General features: G+C 40.4%; 2 protein-coding genes across 3 annotated transcripts; both read left to right on the top strand.

Annotated features, from left to right (window-relative positions):
- The first annotated feature begins 24 nt into the window (after nucleotides 1–24).
- thoc6 (THO complex 6) lies at nucleotides 25–21658 on the top strand. Of its 2 annotated transcripts, XM_047038021.1 has the most exons (19): nucleotides 25–144; nucleotides 993–1084; nucleotides 1157–1221; nucleotides 1614–1717; nucleotides 1864–1901; nucleotides 6174–6222; nucleotides 6329–6400; nucleotides 6520–6622; nucleotides 6742–6791; nucleotides 7664–7726; nucleotides 8038–8148; nucleotides 8328–8456; nucleotides 12479–13140; nucleotides 14322–14814; nucleotides 14995–15122; nucleotides 19806–19929; nucleotides 20966–21090; nucleotides 21328–21452; nucleotides 21597–21658. In XM_047038021.1, the coding sequence occupies exons 1-13, from the start codon at nucleotides 130–132 to the stop codon at nucleotides 12557–12559; spliced, it is 972 nt and encodes a 323-aa protein (XP_046893977.1). In that variant the 5' UTR covers nucleotides 25–129; the 3' UTR covers nucleotides 12560–13140; nucleotides 14322–14814; nucleotides 14995–15122; nucleotides 19806–19929; nucleotides 20966–21090; nucleotides 21328–21452; nucleotides 21597–21658. The 2 variants fall into 2 exon arrangements, with proteins under 2 accessions (XP_046893977.1, XP_046893978.1); XM_047038022.1 differs by lacking the exons at nucleotides 25–144; nucleotides 19806–19929; nucleotides 20966–21090; nucleotides 21328–21452; nucleotides 21597–21658 and adding an exon at nucleotides 164–747 and having other exon boundaries at nucleotides 14322–15016.
- Nucleotides 15039–22216, top strand: si:dkey-16l2.16 (ras-related protein Rab-35). The gene is made up of 6 exons (XM_047038068.1): nucleotides 15039–15122; nucleotides 19609–19659; nucleotides 19806–19929; nucleotides 20966–21090; nucleotides 21328–21452; nucleotides 21597–22216. Exons 1-6 carry the CDS (start codon nucleotides 15068–15070, stop codon nucleotides 21744–21746), a joined length of 630 nt encoding a protein of 209 aa, XP_046894024.1. The 5' UTR covers nucleotides 15039–15067; the 3' UTR covers nucleotides 21747–22216.
- Nucleotides 22217–22631: the final 415 nt, after the last annotated feature.

Raw genomic sequence — 22631 nt, 5'->3', positions numbered from 1 at the left:
GTAGTGACGTCATATTTCGTCGACTGAATTTGAAATATACATGCTCACAGAGCCCGTAGACGGACACAGACATTCTGATGCTCGTTAGTTTTATTGTGAAGGGACAAAACACGCCGAGTTGCATGCAAAATGGGTCCTGTTGAGGTAAACGTGTCCTGTTTATAAGTTTTCCTTTTAAATGTTTACTTTTAAATGAGCTCTAGGCAATTTCCTGTTTCTGAAACAGACGAAGAGAGCGGACAGTGGCATTCTGGTTTGCTCGCTCCATGGCATTGATACGCTAGGTTACTTTCAACAATTTGGTAGATAGCTAGCCAATAAATTTAGCACGTTTAGTCTGTGTATCTAGGGTGACCAGACGTCCTCTTTAACCCGGACATGTCCTCTTTTAGAGACCTAAAAAAGGCGTCCGGTAGGGATTCCAAATTCGTCCAGGATTTTGCCTCGTTGGATATTTGTGTTTCTCTGTGTCTTTCTCAAACTAGTCATTACGCTATTAAAAGTTTTGGAAAGGGTTTTTCCCTTTCGTTTCACCTTCTTGCGCGAGGTCTGACTAGAGAGAATTGGTAGATCGCCTTCTCAGTGTTGCCAGAATGCACAATAATTATCCTGCAAATACGATCATTTTGAGCCTTTGGGACGATACTTTGCCATTTCCAATCTGCCAACACTGAGCACCTTGCCGCCTCCACGAGTTGCATTGTTTACAACAGCACATGACGCCTGCAGCCACGTCGAAACGTAAATGTAAGTTCACGGACAAACTTTAAAAAAAAAAAAAGAAATCGCCTCGGCCGTGATGCTTCGGAAGCATTGTCAATTCATTTGTAGATGCCAAGTGTCCTCTTTTTCCACAAACTCAGATCTGGTCACCCTAGTGTATCAGTCATAGGATGCCATTTATTCGTGAAGTTGCCGACCTGCATATGAAAATGTGGCAGTAATGCAATTCCACTTCCGTATTATCCCTCTGTTATTTATTTCAACTATAGCATCTCCACATGTCCGTGTTCTCCCAAAGTTATTCTCCCTGTGGTCGCTTTCTTGCTGCGGGCAACAATTATGGGGAGATAGCAGTGTTCAGGTAAGACTGTAGATGAAGTTAAACATTTTAACTTGTGTCTAGGTGCATACTTAGTCTCTATCTATCCAACAGTCTCTCATCGGCTCTAAGCTCGGATGCAACGGAGTTGAGCAAGAAACCCATCCTTACTTTTACAGGTTAGTCATTCAGGGGACGGCAGAACCTTAACCCAAACTTATGTAACTTGTAAAGAAGTTTTTCTCAGTCTTTTCATACGCCAGTAACTTGTCATCAGTTTAAGATCCCATCCCTTCCTCTGCACTTCTTAATTTCTATGTAATGCAAATGTTTCAGGAACCACTCTTGTATGGCATTTAATTCACCATGGCGTTTTGTTTAGCCTTTAAAACAAGGTCACTAGCTACCACCAACTACTTTGCAATTGTTCACTGTTGAGTGTATTGTAGAGGATTATAAACAAACAATTATCAAGGCATAATCAAATACACTAGATGGAAAATGTAATGCAGGGCTCATTTTAATTTAAATGATCATGATCTCGATTCAACCTAATATCCTGTTTTCCCAGCTCACGATGGACCGGTTTTCTCTCTCATCTCCACTGACTCTCACCTGCTCAGCACAGGCAATGGAGAGATCAGTGCCTGGAGCTGGGTGGAGCTTATAAAGAGGGTAAGGCCAAGATGGTGTCCATATATATATATCTCCTCTCTTTCCAGGGGGGGAGGGGGTTGGGTTCTATGCTATTGCATTTTATTCTGTGAGGAAGTAATATACAAAATACGCAGTATTGTAAGTGCCACTTTTCCCCCCTCAAGAATACCAAGGCTTCTTGGACAAGAAGGCCAAACTACAAGTAAGATGTCTTATATTAATTCAGACAATATCTCACAGTATATTTGTTGTTCCTATTTGCTTCACTATTAAACGGTATGTCTGTGCCGTACATTCCATTGTATTGTTAAGATTTGTACCTGATTTAGATCATTGTACATGTAATGTTTCGTGAATCGGTAAAGGTCACTCCTCAGGTATGTAACAGGCCACCCGCGTCAACGAATTGCAAGCTTTTCTTTGGCGTAGCTGGTAGTGGTTGCGCTTGGCAGTCAGAGGTGGTGTGTTCGAGACCAGGCAGGGACGAACAAATGGTCCATAAAGCTTTCTGACGGAGTAAGACCACGTCTGTTACACCCCTGTTACAATGGTGCCGTGACCCGGCTCACTCGGTTAACGTCAGCTGAGCTGCCAGAGTGAGTTCAGAGGGGTGAATGTAACCGGTGTGAATCGGTGAAACTTACTCCTCAGGTATGTAACAGGCCACCCTCGTCAATGAATAGCTAGCTTTTCTTTGGTGTAGCTGGTAGTCGTTGCGCTTGGCAGTCAGAGGTGGCGTGTTCGAGGCCAGGCAGGGATGAACAGATGGTCCATTAAGTCTTCTGATGGAGCAAGACCAAGTCTGTTACACCCCCGTTACATATAGACCAGGGTCTACACTTGGATTATACCTCCTCTGTACAGACCAAGGTCAATACTGGGATTATACCTCCACTGTACATAACAGGGTCAATACTAGGATTATACCTCCACTGCACAGACCAAGGCCAATACTGGGATTACCGTATTTTACAGAAAATAGGCTGTATTTTCTATAAGCCGCATCCCACCAGAATGGGAGTTTTGTGTTTGTAAATCAGAATATAAACTGCACTGGAATATAGGTCGCACTTGATACGGGCACAATGATACCATTGCGCCGGCTAGCGTTGAGAGGAATGATGCTCATAACTGTTTATTTAGCCAGAAACACTTTCACATTGCACACGCATCTAACTACACAACATTCACAATCAGGGTGAACACTCAAATTATCTAAACTACAGACCATAGCATTGCACATATCAAACATAACAAACACAACAATAGAACTCCGAAAAATGCTTATGTAGCCGATTTATATCGGTGAAACTCACTCCTCAGGTATGTAACAGGCAACCCGCGTCAACGAATTGCTAGCTTTTCGTTGGCGTAGTTGGTAGTGGTGGCGCTTGCGACGACAGAGGTGGTAAGTTCAAACCCAGTGCGGGACGATTTGCCCGATACCTCTGACAGAGCTTGCAAGACTACGTCTGTTACACTTATCCAACTAAGTTAATGCCCTTAACTTTGGAGCTTTTCAGCTTGCTGTGGGGCATTCTGGGCACCAAGAGCATTGTCGCTACAATACAAAGCAATGCACGAGTATAGGCAATGTGTAACACACTTTGGTTGTGGATAGTATGTCCAGAAATAATATGTCTGCTAAATGCATAGATGTAAATAAAGCCAAGTCACTCATTTAATGGCAAAATCAATTTTGATGTCTACAAAATTATTTTAGATATAGTATAAGTTAAACTAGCTTGCAAATCCTTAGTATTACCAGCTGAGCCCAAGACTGGGGTCCCCAGGGCACCCCTGTACTTCATGATTTAGATGTTTCCCTGCTCCAACACACCTGATTCAAATGAATGGTAATAAGCAGGCGTGTTCAAAGTGAGGGGTGTTCACTCACTTTTTTTCTGAGAAAAATAATTGGCAAATTAATAGGAAATGACAATATGGCCATTGTAACTAAGATAATTGTCTACTAATTTGCCTAATTGTGTAAATATCATGCAACATGATCTACTGTTGGTTAATAAACATCACTTACTGATATTCCTAACATCTTTACTGCATTCATTGACACAGAAAATGTCAATTTTGACACCCAAGATTGACCTTTATAGGTTTTGCATGCGAACAGCTTGGAAATCCAAGATGGCCGCCATCCACCATCTTGATTAAGTGGAACTCTCTCTAAATTGAAAGGTGTGGTGATGCATGTGGAAAAAATGTGGTGCTTTTGTCCACCGTGTCCCCATTATTTTGCTAAGCCACCTGACTACTAGCTGTATATAACATTTCACTGGGCCTTGCAGCTGTTTGATTTGCAGAAATTGTTATGTTATGTTCTACTAGCCATTTGCCTACTTTAGCAAGTCACTGTATGTCCAAGCCCTGATAGTGTAACTGAGACGACACAGTCAATTATTATTCTTTCAAGTAATAAGCCCCTGTTCAAGTGTTGAACATTAAATTAGCTGCACAGTCTGTAGAGATCTTGAGACAAAGCCACTTTTTGGTTCTAAAACCGGGCTATAAGCCGCTTCGAAATATAAACCGTACAACCACAAGAACTGTAAAATCGGGGTAAAAGACACAGCTTCAGAAAAATACGGTATACCCTTTCTTACAACCCTGTAACTCTAGGGTCAAGAGAGGCCTAACAAGGAGTGTTTGGCAGTATGCAAACCAACAAACGACAAAGGGGGACAATGAACGGTGCCGAAGAAAAGTAATTAAAGTGTCCTATCTATCTAACTGAATATGTCCCTACTAAAGACGAGGTGGCACATGTTCCTAACCTAGGGTGGTTAGCAAAGGTTTGCTACGTAATGGGGTGTATCCCCATGGGCATCTTACCTATTCCAAAACCCCCAAAAAGCACAACATCGCATATTGGCATAAACTGTAACTACACAGAAGCGAGAGGACGTTACAAACACTGACACTTCAACTACAATCTCAAAACAGAATAGCTGAAAACGAATTGCACAAAGACAGAACCAAGTCGACTACAGACACACAAACGACAGACTCAAGAACAGCACACAACTATACGGACACAGGCAGACTTATGAATATATAAACATGGGGCCATTCACTATACAGACCAAGGTCGGTACTGGGTTTATGTCAGGAACCTTGGGGTTACCATGGATGACGAGCTCTCCCTCACGGCCCACATTGCTGCAGTATCCCGGTCGTGTAGATTCACCCTCTACAACATCCGGAAGATCAGGAGATACCTTTCTGAGCACTCCACCCAGCTGCTAGTCCAAGCACTTATCCTCACCAAGTTGGACTACTGCAACTCGCTGCTCCCTGGTCTCCCAGCATGTGCAACCCGCCCTCTTCAGAGGATTCAGAATTCAGCGGCCCGCCTGGTCTACAATCTACCCAGACGCTCCCATGTTACCCCGCTCCTCATCTCTCTCCACTGGCTACCGATTACGGCCCGTATCAGATTCAAGACCCTGGTACTGACCTTCTGAGCAGTGAACGGGACTGCAACCCACCACATCAAGTCTCTACTGCAAGTCCTGCAGCCTTACACCCCCACCCGCCACCTACGGTCTTCTTCAGACAACCACCTGGTGGGACCGCTCAAGACTGCCCGGTCCCAACACAAGCTCTTCTCCTGCCTGGCCCCCCAGTGGTGGACTCAACTCCTCACCTCCATCAGAGACACTGACTGTCTCTCCACCTTCAAAAAAAAGGCTCAAGACGCCTTTGTTCCAGGAGTACAACGTTACTTAGGAATGGTTTGCTGGACCAAATGCAAGTTTCCTCAAGGATCACAATGACTCTTACTTAGAGACTTGTTGCTCTTGTTGGTTTGTGGTAACTGATTTAAACTGTTGTACTCGCTGCAAAATATTTAATTTTATCGGATTTTTTACTGTTGCTTGCTTTTCTACAGGTACACTTGCACTTATAGCGATTCATGTTGTTTAATTGTAACTTGCTTAACTACATGCTCTTATGGTTCTTCCCTTTGGCACTTATTTTGGTTGTGGGCTACCCGCAATGTTTTGGGGTTATCTTGTTATTATCATTGACCTATGCACTTTGTAAAGCTCTCTCTTGGAAGTCGCTTTGGATAAAAGCGTCTGCTAAATGAATAAATGTAAATGTCACCTAATGAAACCAATGGGTCAGTTCCAAGAACCAATTGTGAGACAAATCATGCTTCATGTTTTGGGGCTATCTTGTTGTTATGATCAGTGACCTATGCACTTTTGTAAAGCTCTCTTTTGGAAGTCGCTTTGGACAAAAGTGTCTGCTAAATGCGTAAATGTAAATCACAGAAAAACTTCAATTCTTTAAAATACAAGATATTAATACACAAGTTAATATACAAGTTTATCATTAAGTAATGTCCTAGGACTATTGAACGCGTTCACTGATGTGTATGTGCGTGCTCACATGAATGTTGTTGCAGCTGTGTAAGCAAACTTCATATTCTGTTTATTCCTGCCACCAGATCCAGCTTGGAGATTCCAGAGATTAACTCCATGCTCATCAATCCTAAAGTGAGTACATTCAAATAAATGAGTACGGGGTTGATTTAGCCAATGTTCAGTTGACTTGAATTAAGACATTTTCTATCACTGCTTTCTACCTTTCTCCATACCTCAGGATAACAGTCTTGTAGTTGGTGGAGGAGACAATAACATCCACGTAATGGATATGGAGCATGGAGTCTTCAAGGTTCAGGAAAACATTCAAATAATCCTTGTACTTAATTATTTAAAGCTGAAACGTAATATTTTCTACTCCTTTTACCTTCTCATATCACTTTTGTTATGTATTTTTATTTCTCTCAATAGTTAGTTCTTCAGGGCCACACAGACTACATCCACTGTTTGAGTGTGAGAGAGAGGGAGGGAGAGATTCTCTCAGGCGGAGAGGATGGCTCTGTGAGGATATGGGGTGAGGGACAGATGCATGCACCTTCACACACCAGTTTTCAAGAGGTTATCATTTAGGATAAGCCATGTATATTCAATATAAATAGTGTTGTATCTGAGATTACTACATCTGTTTTTTAGACAGTCGGACTGGCCAATCCGTGCACTGTATTGAAGTTTACAAATATGAGGTAAGAAATGAAAGTCAAGAAGTGGGGGCAACCTGCTGGAAACACATAATTTTCACAATCATTTAAACTATATATATATCGATTGACAGGTGCATTGATCGACAGGCCTGGGTGATGTGACGATAGAAAAGCATCAATCGTTTCATATTATGCTCTATAGTTTATATTGCTGTGCCGCAAATCCCCTTTGCTGTGGCAATATTTGTTGTAATATCAGAATTGGTGTTTATTCGCCATGAAAGTATGCACAGACAAGGAATTTACTTTGGCAGGAGAGCCTACCCAGGCAGCCATTTACGGCACCAACCAGCCATTTACGGCGCCAAATTTGGACAGCGGTGCCACGGCACTGGATTATAGTAAACACTCACAGCAGGCACACATTGTGCAGTAAATAGTGAGCGTTTCGTAGAGAAATGAAAACAGGTCGCACCAAAACAATTATTTGCACTCGCGCAAATGCTCCCAAATATATTTTGAAGTTGCACAGAATACATTTCGGGAGCAAATGTGACTGGTTTCAATTTCAAGCCTTAATTAAGGAGAAAAAAATCTAATATGAGTAAGTACCTTTTAATTGTCGAGGAGACCATGTGGTCGTTTTAATATTTTTGAAAAATCATTGAATTGACAAAAAATGTGCTATATTGTGATATGTATCATATTATATGAAAGGAACTATATCAGGATATGATTTTTGTTATATGCACAGCCATATAATATTATTATTACTATATTAATAATTATATTATTCCGGGAGTACAACTCTTGAACTATTGTATTATTCTGGATAGCAGTACAAAAGACAGGAAATGGGCTACAGAATAACCCTCCGACCCTCCCAAATCTTTGTTGTCCTCATGTTGAGCTAGACCTGTGCCCGCCCCCAGTATGGCAAGTGGATCTCCTGCCTTGCTACAGACTCTGACTGGATGGTAAGATGTCCAACAACTACCATTGATCTTTTTTTCTTGTTTTTTTCCCCCAGTACCTGTGCAGAGCACTGAGCCTCAGTAATTATTACAATTTGTTCATTTTTTATGCGCTGCAGGTCTTATGAAAGAGATTATACTAAGAATGTTTTAAAGCACTTGACCCAGTTGATCAGTGGCATATCTAATTTCCAAAATCAAAATATGAAGTCACTCTACAGTTTCAGGTATCACATTTGTAGTAACCTGTTGGTATAGGGAGTCATACATTTAAACAACCACTTCCTTATTGTGCTGCTCTCATTCCTTATCAGCTCTGTGGAGGAGGGCCATCCCTTTCTCTCTGGCACCTTCGATCCATGTCTCCCACCTCTGTCTTCCCCCTAGCAGGCTGTCAGCGACAAGCAACCTTCTACCAGGACATGGTGAGACTTCACTCTGGGTGTTTGATTTTGTGTCTCCTTAACTGTTATTAGATGTTTTTGTCCTTTTTTCAGTCTGCACTTGGTGCAATATGGACTTTTGAGTTACATTTACATTACAGTTAGTCATTTACTCAAATGTTTATTTGAGTTAAACATCTTTTTTTACAACGCTTCCACAGATCTTGTCTGTGGGTGAAGGCCAGTGTGTGTCCCACTGTCTTCTGGGGGGCGAAGTGAAAGCCCAGATTCCCTGCACCCCCCACTCACTCAACACTCTGGCTTTTAACCGCAACAGCACTGAACACAGGGTAAGCAAATCCACCGTAACACCCAACTATCCTCTTTGGTTTACCTTCCGTCTGAGAGATAGAAAACGACATAACCTTGATTGACATGACACCACAGAGCCAGAGAAAGTAGCTACCTGTACCCTGCTTTCTCCTTTTCAGCCCTGACCTGACACTGACCCTCCACACCTTGTTTTTATGCCCATTTCAGCAATGATTACGTATAAGTCAAGGTTAATGTGTTCTGACGACAGAACTAGATGCTGTTTGAAATGTAATGGCCTCATCAGTTATTCAGGTTTTGTTGCTTTAAAGATAGATGCTCTGCGATCGACCCTGCTTCGCGTGGTTGACTTTTCTGTCGGTTTCAAAATTAATTGTCTCATATCCTGTGTTTTGGGGCGTGTCCCTTCTTGGTTGGTGGGTTGGGAAAATCAAAGATCTATGAGCAAGTCACACCTGTTTTCAATTAATGTCCAGGTCAACCAATAGGTACCTGTGGCCCTGAAGAGCAAATCACAACAGCAGATAGAAAAACGCAACAGAAAATTATGAAACACAACGGCAAATATGAAAACACGACAGCAAATATGAAAACACGACAGCAAATATGAAACCACAACAGCAAATATGAAACCACGACAGCAAATATGAAAACACAACAGCGAATATGAAAACATTTCCACAAATCATAAAACACAACTGCATTAATTTCTACCGGAAAAGGTAGGGCCTATCTAGCAGAGGACGGACCCTCCTGATTGGACAGACGAACTGTCTGTCTTTAGAGGTGAAAAACACAAGAAAAAGCGCCTATTTTGAAAACATGAGTAGTCCTGAAGATACTATTGCTATTTTAAAGAATTATGTTGATGCAGGGCTTACATACTATGGAGGATTATAGGGGCCAAAACGAAATAAATTAATAAATAATTGAATGGTTAAATACTTGAATAAATAAATAATTATATAATACAAAGCTTAAATAAAGAATGTAATGCCTGATTGACATACAAAATGTATACATTACAAATTAAATGAGACACTAAATACATGTATGCTACATGTATTTGTGTGGATATACATATATTTATGTTTTCATGTGTTCACATTTATTTATACTTTCATTTATCCACGGTGCAACTTGTTGCAGCAAAATAAATATGTTGTCCCCCCCTCAAAAGTCAGGGGGTGGGTTAAAGCCTCTGATTGGTGAATGAACAGTATTACACACCAGGCAGGCTCAAGGCAGTTGTGATGAACACAAGGTCAGAACGCACTTCTTTTCAGCAACAGTTTCATAGCAAATCCTGATTTACATTGTCCCAGGTTTTCAAAACCGTCCTTGGTGAAATGGTTCGAGCAAATGTGTAATTGAGGGTCGAACTGCACAGGGATCTTCTACGCTACGGTATAGACAAACATCAGCCATTCCCATCAAGTCAATATTAGCTAGACTTGAGCTCATCTGCTTTTTACAGGGTTCGGGCAAGGTGCTTAAAGTACTTGAAGTAGGGCTGCACGATTATGGCCAAAATGATAATCACGATTATTTTGATCAACATTGAGATCACGATTAATTATCACGATTATTTGTTGATTTTAACCTAATCAAATTTGATTGTCACAATGTATTGTACCTGCAGAATGAATGTGAATAAAACTCAAAATATACAATCAATAAAAAAACAAATGATATCCGTCCACACAGCGTTTTCATATCGTTTTCCAAATGTTTGCCGTCCACACTAATACAGGTACATGACAATCGTTGTCATGGTTACGCCAGTCCTGCCCCTCCCGCCACGGTGCCCTGTTTACCTACTCTTCTGGCAATACTATTTGGTGTTTTAAAATCGTCCCACCAGCTAGCCTAAATGTTCAGCCAGGTCTCACCCAGAATCGCCGCTCTGTTTGGTTTTAACCATCTTCTCTGCCTTGACCCCCTATCGTTCAGGGACACCGAACACTTGCCTTCTGCGTAGGAGTAACGCATAGGCAATCTATTAAGTGATAATACTTGTACCTGAAGTACACTAACTAAACTGGTAAATAAATTATAGAGATGGAGCAGCATATTTATTTCACCTTCCATGTTCATCTTGACATTATAGCTATAGAGCGAAAGCTACCCCCAATGCCATAGCAACTGAACGTCATTGTATCTGAAAAGCTCCATGGACCCCGTCCATACTACTACGCAAACCCGGCGTTTTCAAATGTCTCCGGCTAGGAGAGCGTATTCGAAAAGCTCAGTTTTCAGTGTCCAAACACGCCGTATTAGTGTGAACGGGAGGTGCAAACGCAGACACATGTATGCGTTTTTAAATGTACTCAGGCTAGTGTGGACGGGGCCTCTGTTCTCTGCAACCGGCCGTCTACATCTAGAAACTAAGCTGCGTGGTGCAGGGAACATCTCGTGATCAGACATTAGGTGTATTCGACTCCATGCAGTGCCGCAGCCGGCTGCAGCCCACAGATTGGAGAAATTGTTTATCATAGCCCAATACATAAAATGACAAATTTTCCGACTTTACAGAGCCGTTTATAACTCCTCCCCGACTGCAAGCTACAAATCTCGCTGATCGTCTCATGCAGCCGATGTCGAACACACCTATTGGTTTACGGAGCGCTAGATTGGCTTTGCAAAAAATAACTTTGATACGGAGTGTTCTATTAACGGAATGACTCATTTTAAATTTAGCTCGATCACGTGAATTTGATCGTGGGAAGCCGAAATCGTGATCATGATTAAAATTCGATTAATCGTGCAGCCCTAGCTTGAAGTAAATTGACTTTTTGAAATTTTTATTTAAGTCCTGGAAAACCCTTGAAAACAGTCATGTTAATGACGAGGTACTTGAAAAGTGCTTGAATTATTTAAAGACGATATATATGAGTTTACAAAGTAATTTTGAAGTGTTCATTTTTTTTCTATAAAACAAATACTGTCTTTTAGCTCAAAATTAAAGCCTCAGCCCATCCCCCCTCCTGCTAATTTAATTATAGCACTATCCGTTTATTCTGGCATTCTTTGGTTTGCGTTATAGCATATGATCATGCTCTCAATTCATTTAAGTGTTTTTCAAACTCAATGAGAGCCAAAGTAGAATGCAACATGTGCGTCAGGTCTTATATACCTGTCTAATAAACCCACTGCTGTCCGTCTCATTAATGTTAATCAAAGAACAAAAGAAAAAGAGTACAAGTACTTGAGTACCCGAACGTGACGGCGACAATTGATCATAAAAACAATGATCTTGTGAGTAAGAATCTTTTAGAATCTTTTATTTTCTTCTGATTGGTTATAGCAGAATTTTGAGTAGCACCTTGAGCTCTGATTGGTTAGCATTGCCAGAAGATGCGGTTCAAAGTCCAGACCAAAAAACAGAGAAACATGGCTATAAAGTGGCATAGTGATGTCTGGCTTCACTTCAACAAAGTAGATGAAAATACTGTAATGTAATATTCCATATACATAACATTATGGGAACACTATAGAAAATGTTGTGAATTATTTTTCCTTTACTTATAATGTTTTAGCGCGCTGTTAGAAGAATGCATCCACAACGGGAGTTACACTCTGGCTTAAGCACCTAACCGCATTTGCATCCTCTTGTGCGGATACAAGTTGTAATGTGATGTTTATTTTGTGTATTACTGGAGTTAATTTACTCTTCAGCTCCCCCTTAATACAGCTATTTTAGATATTAATTTTTCCATAACACTGATGCAGCAAAGCAGTGTTATTTTTTCGAGTCATGTTTGCATAGACATGTTTTCATTTAATTTTTATTTGTCAACATATATTTTCTTAACAATCTTTAAATAGGTGAAGGGTGATTGTAATTCCAGTAAAGTTATTCCAAATGATCACTTATTTTGTTATGAAATATTTATCTTGATAGCCGTGGTTGATCTTTTACAAGTGTGGAGTGACGCCCCTCCAGAGTTCCAGATCATTGTATGGGTACTGTGAATTTAGGTTGATCCTGTTTGCATGATCTACCAACAAACATAATTAAATTGTATTTTTTCTACAGGTGCTGACAGTAGGAGGCAGCAGTGACCAAGTAGATGTATTTACCAACCTGTCCTATAGAGCATTTTCCCTGTCCTTCTAAGGCACATCTTACCATATCGTTGCAAAATGTGTAATCTTGCTGAAGTAATAAAGTGCGTATAGTATTTAGAGTAATCGTATATGGATGGACATTAGTTATTATTGGTGAAAACTGATGTTTTTTTCTATGAAATATTTGTGTACATTTGCTTTTTATTCTCATGACTAATTATTACTGATCAAGACTGGGGTTTTGTTATTTTGACGACTTCTGTAAGTTCTGACGACTTTCTGGCAGATGGACTTGGCTCTTCACCTTTATGTAAGCAAATCAAACTAAAGGAATTTTATCAGGCTGGAAATTCCATGAGGAATGTTATCGGGATCCAATTGTGTTGGCTGTGGGCAACTGGCGTGAGTGAAGAAGGAAAAGGAGGAGGAGGGAGGTTTTCAGAGAAAGAAGGGCACATGATTTAGCAGAAGCATGTGTGAGTGACTCAACTCAGGTGTGGCCCGAGACAACGGTTCGTGGACCACGACATTCGGAACTGTCATTCTTCAAGAACCGCGACGTATTGAACATTCTTCTTCAAACGGAAGACTACACATTCTAACTTCAGTATTGCGAACCCAGACATCGCCGTAAGTTTTAACGACACAATCATAATTGGTCATAAAAAAACAAAAAACATTCTAGTACTTCCGCTGATTAAAGACGATTCTGGACACGTTTTATTAGTAGACATAGCTTAAAGTGCTTGCTAGCCTACCTAGGCTACAGGCCAAGTTAAACAACTAGTTATCTGATTGCATTAGCACTAGATCTAGCCTACATAGTTTGCTAGCGCAGTGTAGGTGGCTGTTTGCTGGCTAACGAGCGTTAGCTCGCTAGATTGTCGCTGACCTTATCGAGCTACTGCTGTTTCCAATTCTAGACAACTTCGTTATTGTTTGCGAAGTTAACTAATGTTAGCAGGCTACTGTAGTTGCTAGGATAATAACATTTCTAAACTATACGGTATTGAGCTAACCTTATCACCACTTGACAAATCCTGACTTCCTCTAGCGGGTGTGAGTTGACAAGATGAAAATAATTACAGAATTGTCTTTGCCCTGTGGCTGGAACACATAGCTAGTGCTAGCTACTTTTCTTTACCAGAACATTGTTTGCTAAACTTGCTAGCTAAGTTAACTAGCGAGTAACGATAACTTATATAGCATAGAATGTACTCATATAAATTGATATTACGGTTTCTGCAACCCAAGGAAAATCTCAACACCCAGGATTACACACCCAGTTTAGTATAGGGAGCTTTAGCACTGATATTTTGGTGTACTATTAAACCACAGTAGCGGGTATCAGCTATTTCTCTTTGCTTCCTATTTCTTCTTCCATCCTTTTTAGTGATAGACAACTACACTTTCCTGTTCTCATGAAAAATGACTGCTATGGCTGTATTTATTTGTTTCCCCCAGAGTTTAGGGCGAATTTCTCTTATGACAGATTAGGTTATGCTTTCGTCCATTAATGTCCATATTGAAGTCAGAAAACCTTTTGGCCTCACCTTGCTTCTCCTTCACCCAGCTACCTAATAAGTTCAGGTGGGAATTCATGGAAGCCTATATGTGTGTCAAGAGGGTGCAGTGCAAGTTAAATTTAGTATCACAGCTGTTATAAGGACATGGTACACCAACAGTATTGCCATAGTGGCAAAAGATCATCAGAAATGTATGACAATTTATTAAAGTGCCAGGCTTCAATGCTCATCTTCATATTAATTTACCGTTTGTTAACTGTAACATTAACTTTCTCTCTCGTTCAGGCATTTTGGCAGGAAACAGACAAGCTAGCCACTTCTCTTTCACCCATAACCAAGGAGAGGAAGTGGAATCGAGAGATTGAGACCGGAGGCAGCTCAGTGGATTAAACTTCTGTCAAAAATAAGTCTATTTTTGCTAAGAACTGCCAATTTGTGTTCCTGTTTCCGGACAGCTATGATACCAACACTGGAAGAGCGTATGGAAAAAAAGAATGAATCTTTAACTGTAGTTAATGACCTCTTTAGTGCGGACATGGAGGGAGGTGCAATTGCTTGATTGAATAGTCTTGAACTGTGTAGTGGAGACTTTCAAGCAAAGTCCGTACTGCTGCTGCCATTAAACGTGGGGAACAAATATTTTAAAAACCTTAGGAACTAAGTGTTAAAACAATGCTACAGTGGACTGAGGGGAACAGAAAGAGGAGAAACTGGTCATGTCTGACTGGAATGAATTGGGAATCCCCGACATGTGTTAGTGGGAGGAACTGGAACTGAGGTGGGATCACAGGCCACAGACTCCAAGTTAAAGAAGACTTTGGCACTTTGGGACACGGTGTCAACGGCAATAGTTGCACAGTGGAGATCAATTAGAAATTCAACAGGATAAAAATAAATACAAATCTTCTGCCTCTGAACTGCTACAGTATTTTACAAAAGTTAACTCTATTGGATCTAGGGAACACAGGATTCTGCTGCAGTAGAACCACATTCATTGGAAGAGGAAGAGACATCCAACAGAGCTCTTAAAAATGGCGGGAAAGGACTACAACCATCTCTTCAAGCTTCTAATCATCGGAGACTCCAGTCAGTGCATCTTAATGTTCAAATCCTGACAATAATGTTGAGTTATCCTTAAGTTTGCCACAACATCTAGACTTGTTTTGCAATTCGCTTAGGCTAGATTTGAAACCTTGCATTGCCAGTAGGGTTGCAACATTTTGGGAATTTTGCTGCACAATCTTGGTTAAAAGAACCAGATTTAATGCAAATTCTGTTGAATTTCTACCCTGTGCATTCCTCCATCACATGCACAGCTAATTTAGAGAATCCTGCACACTACAGCAGGACTATTGAATTGCAATTGAGCCCAAGGACTACATCCAGTTAGTAAGTTTTGGGTATTAATAGGGTAAATATATTTCATGTATGGTATTAATGTTTAACTAGCAAATACAAGAAAGTAGGTTTTAATTTATAACTCATAAATGTAGCTTTGAGAAGTGTTCAATATTTCAAAAATTTCCCAGCTAAAGTTCCCATGGAAAGTTTCCAAAAATTTACCAGACTTTTTTGGCCCCTTTGCAACCCTAATTGCCAGTAGTATTATGGTATAAAGGTTCCAGTCCAAATGCCTTTACGTTAACTCACAAGTATCAGGACTGTGTTTTTCTTCAACACTTAACTGCCCATCAAAGTCAAATAAAAACAACGAACACTAAATACTACACTGGATTCAAATTAAGCATATTTGTAATAGAAATTTGATTAAAAAAAATCAAATCGTGACCTCAAGAATCGATTTGAATCGGGAGGTACCAAAAGATTCCCACCCCTAATGGGGATGCAGCAATACAGTTAGCCCACGGTTAAATACATACCTCGTTTTTTTTATCACATTTTTCTGTTCTGATGGCTTGGCACGTGTGGCAACAGTAAAATAACGGTTGGCATTGTGCGTCGTTTTGAAGGATGGGGTCATTTGGAAGATGAGGCGGAGGCGAATTATAATGCCTGTTTTTTGCGTCTGCAACGATTTCTTTGTGATAGTGTGTGGTAGACTGGCACTAAGATATTTTGCTACAGGATAATTTCAAAACTAGGTTGGGGATTCAATTCTAGTGCATACATCTACTGTATGTAGAGGAAAAGTTGCACTATCCTTTTGTCAGCGCTTTAACAACTGTTCAGTTTCCAACACAGCCTGAGCCACAAAATGTGACCCGTCAGAAACATCAGATAACCAATATCCCGATATACTTGGCTGTGTAGATGGCACCCACATAAAAATGAAGGGACCCAAAGACAATTATTTTGTGAACAGGAAGGGATACCACTCAATCAAAACTCAGATTGTGTGTGACGCTGACCTTGTAATTATAAATAAGGTGATCAAATGGCCAGGGATAAAGAATGACAGCAAGTGTCAGTGAGAATGTGTGACAGTGACAATTCAGCACATACAAAGACCTGAAATGTGGTGGAGTGGTGCACAGGTGTTCTGAAAAGCTGATGGGCCTGTTTGCACAGAAGTATACAATTACACTTAATCCCAACGTCATTGCCTTCTTTATTTTAATCTCTGCAGGCTCTGGATCCTCATCTAACTTGGTCTATTCTGACTGGATACTGCAATACATTTATTAAGAACACAATATCTAAATATAGCTGCAAGCAGCAATGAAGGGGCCCTTCAGTATTCGATATGGAAATTCAGTAGCTAAAGCAGCAAAGCAAAACGTATAACAAAAAAAATTAGCTTTTTACAAATCGCATTGTGCTTTTTACAAATCGCATTGTACTTTTTGGCAAGGCAGTGGCGCTACCCCGAAACTTTGGATTTCCTTCACGGCGTTGCGCAAAAGACATATACCGGGTTTTGTAACGATGAGCCGATGCGTTCATTTTGAGACAAAATTTGACTATGACGCCATAGGGTTCAGCCGCATCGTCTGCATCTAAGGAATCCAATGATACCTCACTTAAGAAAAACGGTCTCATGGTTCAAAAGTTTTGGGCGTAAACACACCTCCAACTTTGACCCCTTGGTGGTCAGAGATCGACATTAAACTTGGTGACAATAATCAGGAGACTGTTCCAAATCAGTGTGCCAAATTTCAAAACTTTGCACCAATCGGTTCTATGGGCTTCCATAGACTCCTAGTCCTAAGTATAATAATACTAAAACTAACAAAAACAATAGGTGCCACAGCAGGTACGCTGCTGCTTGGTCCCTAATAATAATTAGGGATGCACCGAATCCAGATTTTTGGGGTTCGGCCGAATACCGAATCCAGTGGTAAAGAGTCTGCCGAAACAGAATACCGAATCCTACTCCTATTCTCAGTCCATTAACACAGTGAGTAATGAAGTAAACAACGTCCATAGCACAGTATTTTTCATTTGATTTAAACTGTAAAAAAAACATGCCAGGAAGACAAGTGGGAAAAACTATTTTCACAAATACCATATGCCTATCTTAAGATCCAATCAATATCCAAAATATTAGCCTTTTAGATTTCTTGGAATTTCTTTTAGATGTTTCATACACAATGTTTCAACAGCGGAGATGTTGTGTATTGTTTAGGGTCCTTGCCACCACAAGACAAATTGTCATTGCAAATTGAACATGTACACTGAAGCTCCCTTGCTATTCCTCTCCACAAGTAAAGTTCTGGTCCTTGTAGTTTCTTTCACTTTTATAAAACCAGGTGCTGAGGTCCAAATACAACGATATGATCCGCCCTGTCCAATGTTCTGACAGTTGTGACATGGTCAACAACTTGCATTTCGATTGGTCAGATGTGCACATGACGGTCGCAAAACCTCAACAATCTAACTGGGTCCCAAAAAATGTAATGCTGCAAAATTGCTCAGAACAATAACGTCACTGATGTGCAAGCTTGCACTGTCTAAAAGGCCTTTTAGTGTGTTAATATCAACTTCTGTGCTAGGAGCAGGAGGCCTTCTCTTGCCTTTAGCACGCTTGGCTACTGGTGGTAGGTGGCTGCTGGAGTTATCCTTATGGGACTGTGCAGGCTTACTGTTGACTACATTCAGTCTAGTAAAGGTGGGTTCTGGAGGTTGGAGGGATGCTGACTCAAGCAGACATGCTTCTGCAGGTAGGGGGAGAGGTTGTTTGACTGTATGAGAGAGAGGTGATGCTGCTGGTGGGTGAGATTCTAGTGAATCAGGTGCTGGAGGTTCTTCTGCTCTTCCACTTGTAACCCCACATGAAATGCCAATTACTGTAGGGCAGATGTCTTCAACCTTGGTCAGCACATTGTAGATGTTTCCCTGCTCCAACATACCTGATTCAAATGAATGGGTCGTTATCTAGTTAGGCAGAAGCCTGTTAACAACCATTCATTAAATTAGACGGTAACGTTGCAGTTTTGGAAAGCAAATATAACCCTTTTTTGCGGTAGTCTATGATGTAACAACATTGTCCCATATTGTCAGCCCGACAGCTCATTTTATATGATTTGACAACACGGTACTAAACACTGCATCAAGAATAGTGCTTTCCACTGATTGGCCACAGAAAGGTTAACGTCATCAATATTTTGATTAATGTGGACTTTACGCCAGTGTAGCCAAGATGAACCTTACATCTCCGTGGTGCAACCAAACATCGATACAGCTTTACTAAAAAACTAACTAGTTTAAACGTAAGATTTAGTGTGAACTTTGCACCCTAGACTAAGAGAGAATTTAAGCACAGCTACTGCAACAGGCTCCAGGAACATTAAGAAGGTTCTTAACTTTAAAGTGAAAAATCGACAATTTTAAGTGCCAGGTGAATGAATATTTACTTGCAGGGAGGCGTTTCCTCATCTCAGCGAGTACACTCAAGTGTTGCTAGCAACTGTGTTGCTAGATTTTGGGACTTTTCACCTTCCCTAGCAAAAAATAAAATAATCTCATCTAGCGACCCGCGACTTTTCAGAGAGCCAATAGCGACTTCTGGTGAGATTTTTTGGCAACAATTCAGAGAGAAATTAAACTCACAGAAATTATTTCAAACCAAAAACGCAATTCTAAAGTGGGTATTGAACTGTGGATGTCGTACCGAACGGTTTGATATTCTATTGAGAATGGTGGTATCCCTAGTGCTTGACACTTTAAACATCTTCAGCATTGACACGTACGCATTTAGCGTCCGCTAAATTCATAAATGTAAATCTTGTCACTGAATGATTCAAGTAATCAAGGTCAATTGGTGAAAAATATAACCTACAAGTTGAACCTCTAAAGATTTGGGAAATGTTTTTGTTCAAGCCACTTGGCAGAATGTCGTATATCAGTAAATCTCCTTACTATGATATAATTATCATGTTGAGTAATGTTTTTATAGATTGGAAAACTACCAGACATATTGCTAGTCTTATCAAATATTGTTTGTGTAAATCCAATGGAAGATTTAAGAAATTAATCAAATTGACTTGGTGTAATCATTGGGAACTTTTAACCTGTAACTGGAAGGTTGGTTGTTGTGTCAGTACTGTGGAAAAGGGATGCTTGATTTCCTTTTGACATTGTCATCACTTTCTACTTTCTACCTCTGTCTCAGATGTAGGGAAAAGCAGTCTACTTCTGCGGTTTGCAGACAACTCCTTCTCTGGTGTGTTGAAAGAGCTCTTATTTCTGGTGCTTTTACGAATGTCTAGTTTAGATAGAAAATTTGTTATAACTGACCTTATTCATGTTTTCATTGGGAGGGGGGTTAAGTCAGGAAAACTAAACACTATTGTCTTTGGTGACCCTCAGGCAGCTACATCACTACAATCGGTGTGGACTTCAAAATTCGTACCATAGACATTGATGGGGAAAGAGTTAAACTGCAGATCTGGGACACAGCAGGGCAGGAGAGATTCCGAACTATCACCTCCACGTAAGCCATCTGTTTATACTATAAAACTGGGTCATGTTAGATTCACATAACTCATGCATACCTGCAAACTTGTCACTTTTCGGTAAAAAAATAGCAGTTTTGAATGAAAAAAATGTCATCCACATGAATCGTGTAGATCGGGAGAGTTTTTATTTTTTTTTGGGGGGGGGGGGTACAGTTTCAAAAAACTACTGCGGTCGTTTTCACAATAAAGCATCTTTGGTGATACGTCAGGCGAGTCAACTGCAGCGTCTTCTTTGAAAATGCTACAGTAGTCAGCTTGTCGTCTAGTCAGATTGTCAGCTAACGTAAGATCAGCAAAATGTGTTGCATTAGCCAACCTACAATGTTGGAGCTAAATACGTTCGTAATTTCATTACAAACAGGTAATGAAACAAGACCAATTGGTGTCTGGTTTAATGAGTGATCGAAACACCTGCTCTGGCAGATCATTTAATGTTAATTTAATGCAGTCGGAGTTAGTCTTAACAAACGTTTATGATCATGAAAAAGTTGCCCTGGTCCAGCACATACAATATTGACAATTGTTTTCCAGAATGAGCAAGCTTAAAGAGAAAGATTCAATTTATTTAGCACAACTGGATTCAGGGCTAAGGTGTAAATGGAGCTGGGCCTGGCTAAAGATTGAGATCAAGACCCATGTGATGGGGATTTTGGCAACAAACAAAATGGGCCGCTACCCACACGGTTAGCTGTGTTGCTCATTCCACGAATGCACGATCCTTAGAAGTTGTACCTCGTTGTAAAGGTGACAAATCAGGCTTTCCAACGATATAAAACACAATACCAATTGGTATTATTGAAGTGGAGGAATAATCGTCCAAAATAACGTTTCCGAACTCTTTTGGGGGGGGGCTGGGCTGTATAAAATGTGTCACCTTTTTCAGCCCTCAGAGTTTGCAGGTATGCTCATGACAGTGTGCCAAAATTGTGTATTTTATTTAGTCATACAATCAATATTCTTTGAAAAACGTAATTTGCCATCCTTATTTACGAGTTCTTTCTTGTCCCACAGATACTACAGAAACACCCATGGAGTAATCATTGTTTATGATGTCACTAATCCAGAATCTTTTGTGAATGTGAAGAGGTGGCTAAATGAGATTTCTCAGAACTGTGACAACGTTTGTAAGATTTTGGGTGAGTTTGGGCCCTCCATAGGTGTAGTTTGAGTTATAGACAGTTCAAGATCATTTGATTGCTGAAGAATTCCGAAAATGTATAGGCAAGTGTGATATCATTGGTATGGTAATTATTTTAAATTGTGGTGGTTAAGGAAAAGACTGTTAAATGTGAGTAAAGATGTATTAGGAAGAAAAAGATGTACTGTAAAAGTACCTCAATCTTTCTCACCCTCCATTCTTTTGTTTTACCTAGTGGGGAACAAAAATGAAGACCCCACCAGGAAACAGGTGGACACCCAGGATGCCTTGCGGTTTGGGGAGTCAGTGGGAGTCAGGGTGTTTGAGACAAGTGCCAAGGAGAACATTAACGTAGAAGAGGTGAGCTGGAAATCTGCCTTCTTACATTGGGGTTCCAGACAGATTCCAGATGGGGGTGTGGTGGGGGGTTGGGGTCAGTCTATCCTTATTACCTCTTTGTTCATTGTTGTAATCTCTGCTCCCACTTTCCATTTTTACCCTCAGATGTTTATGGAATTCACTCACATGGTTCTCCGGGCAAAGAAGCAAAGCCAGATTCGTACAGAGAAAGAAAGGGAAAGAGAGAAGGACACGGTTCATATCAACTCACATAGAGACAGAGAAAGGAGGAAGAGGGGGAAAAAGTGTTGCTGAATTATAGGACCAATGAAGAAAAAGACAAACAACTGTTCAGACAATGGCCCTGTTTACATCTCTAAACATGATTGAGAGCAACTAATTGGGGAAAAATCCCAACCTAGACTATTGAATATAACATGGATAATGGAGGTGTGCAAAGTAATGTTTTTTTATACACAATTAATAGACTTATTATTGAATGGTTCTATGTTTTCAGAAGAGGCTACACTGGGTAAAAAGGGGTTTGGTTTGAAATGAATAGGATAGACCAAGGGAGAGTTCTGCCAAAGTCTATCACCACTGAATGGGGAAAAGACTGGAATTAATTTTGACTTTGCACTAAGAATGGGTGTCAAGATTTGGCAGTGAACCACTTATGTGCCAAACTTCTTTTGAAGTTATTTGTGTTTATTAATGTAATTTTATCATTGAAATGGAAACCACTTCTCAGAAATGTAAAAACGATCATTAAAACCCTAATCTAGCAACAGACTTGGGGTGTGTTCACACTTACCAGGTTTGGTTTGAACAAACTCTGGTGTGTTTAATACTGCCTTTTGTCGAGCTGTATTGGTCCCAACGTCAAAAGGGGGGATAGGTATGTTGGTCCAACACTAACCAATAGCATCAGCCGTGTCATCAATGCACAAAATTACATGTTACATGTTTTCTAAGTAAGGGATAATGTATAGAACGCCGTTGTCATTATCGGGAAAATAAGACAACGGCGTTCTATACATTAACCCACTTATTACACGGCTACTTGCCGAAAAAATAACTTAACACAGTGTGTCTTTTTACAATTTATTTGTTACCATTCGTAGTGTTGATCAGCAGAGAAATAGTTCGCCAAAGACGTTGAACTTCAAAGACGTTGAACATTCTGGTGCCAACATGTAT

This window comes from Hypomesus transpacificus, chromosome 17, assembly GCF_021917145.1.
Source record: "Hypomesus transpacificus isolate Combined female chromosome 17, fHypTra1, whole genome shotgun sequence".
NCBI classification, from domain to species: domain Eukaryota; kingdom Metazoa; phylum Chordata; class Actinopteri; order Osmeriformes; family Osmeridae; genus Hypomesus; species Hypomesus transpacificus.
Note: the sequence above shows the minus strand (reverse complement) of the source record. Positions and strands in the feature narration are given on the sequence as shown.

Excerpts from the sequence above, each read along its gene's own strand:
- si:dkey-16l2.16 (XM_047038068.1), top strand. The coding sequence starts at position 15,068 with ATGGCGGGAAAGGACTACAACCATCTCTTCAAGCTTCTAATCATCGGA. Across the intron at positions 19,660-19,805 it reads TGCAGACAACTCCTTCTCTG|GCAGCTACATCACTACAATC; the intron begins GTGTGTTGAAAG and ends GGTGACCCTCAG. Across the intron at positions 19,930-20,965 it reads TTCCGAACTATCACCTCCAC|ATACTACAGAAACACCCATG; the intron begins GTAAGCCATCTG and ends CTTGTCCCACAG.
- thoc6 (XM_047038021.1), top strand. Across the intron at positions 6,401-6,519 it reads TGGAGCATGGAGTCTTCAAG|TTAGTTCTTCAGGGCCACAC; the intron begins GTTCAGGAAAAC and ends TTCTCTCAATAG. Across the intron at positions 8,457-12,478 it reads GCAACAGCACTGAACACAGG|GTGCTGACAGTAGGAGGCAG; the intron begins GTAAGCAAATCC and ends TTTTTTCTACAG.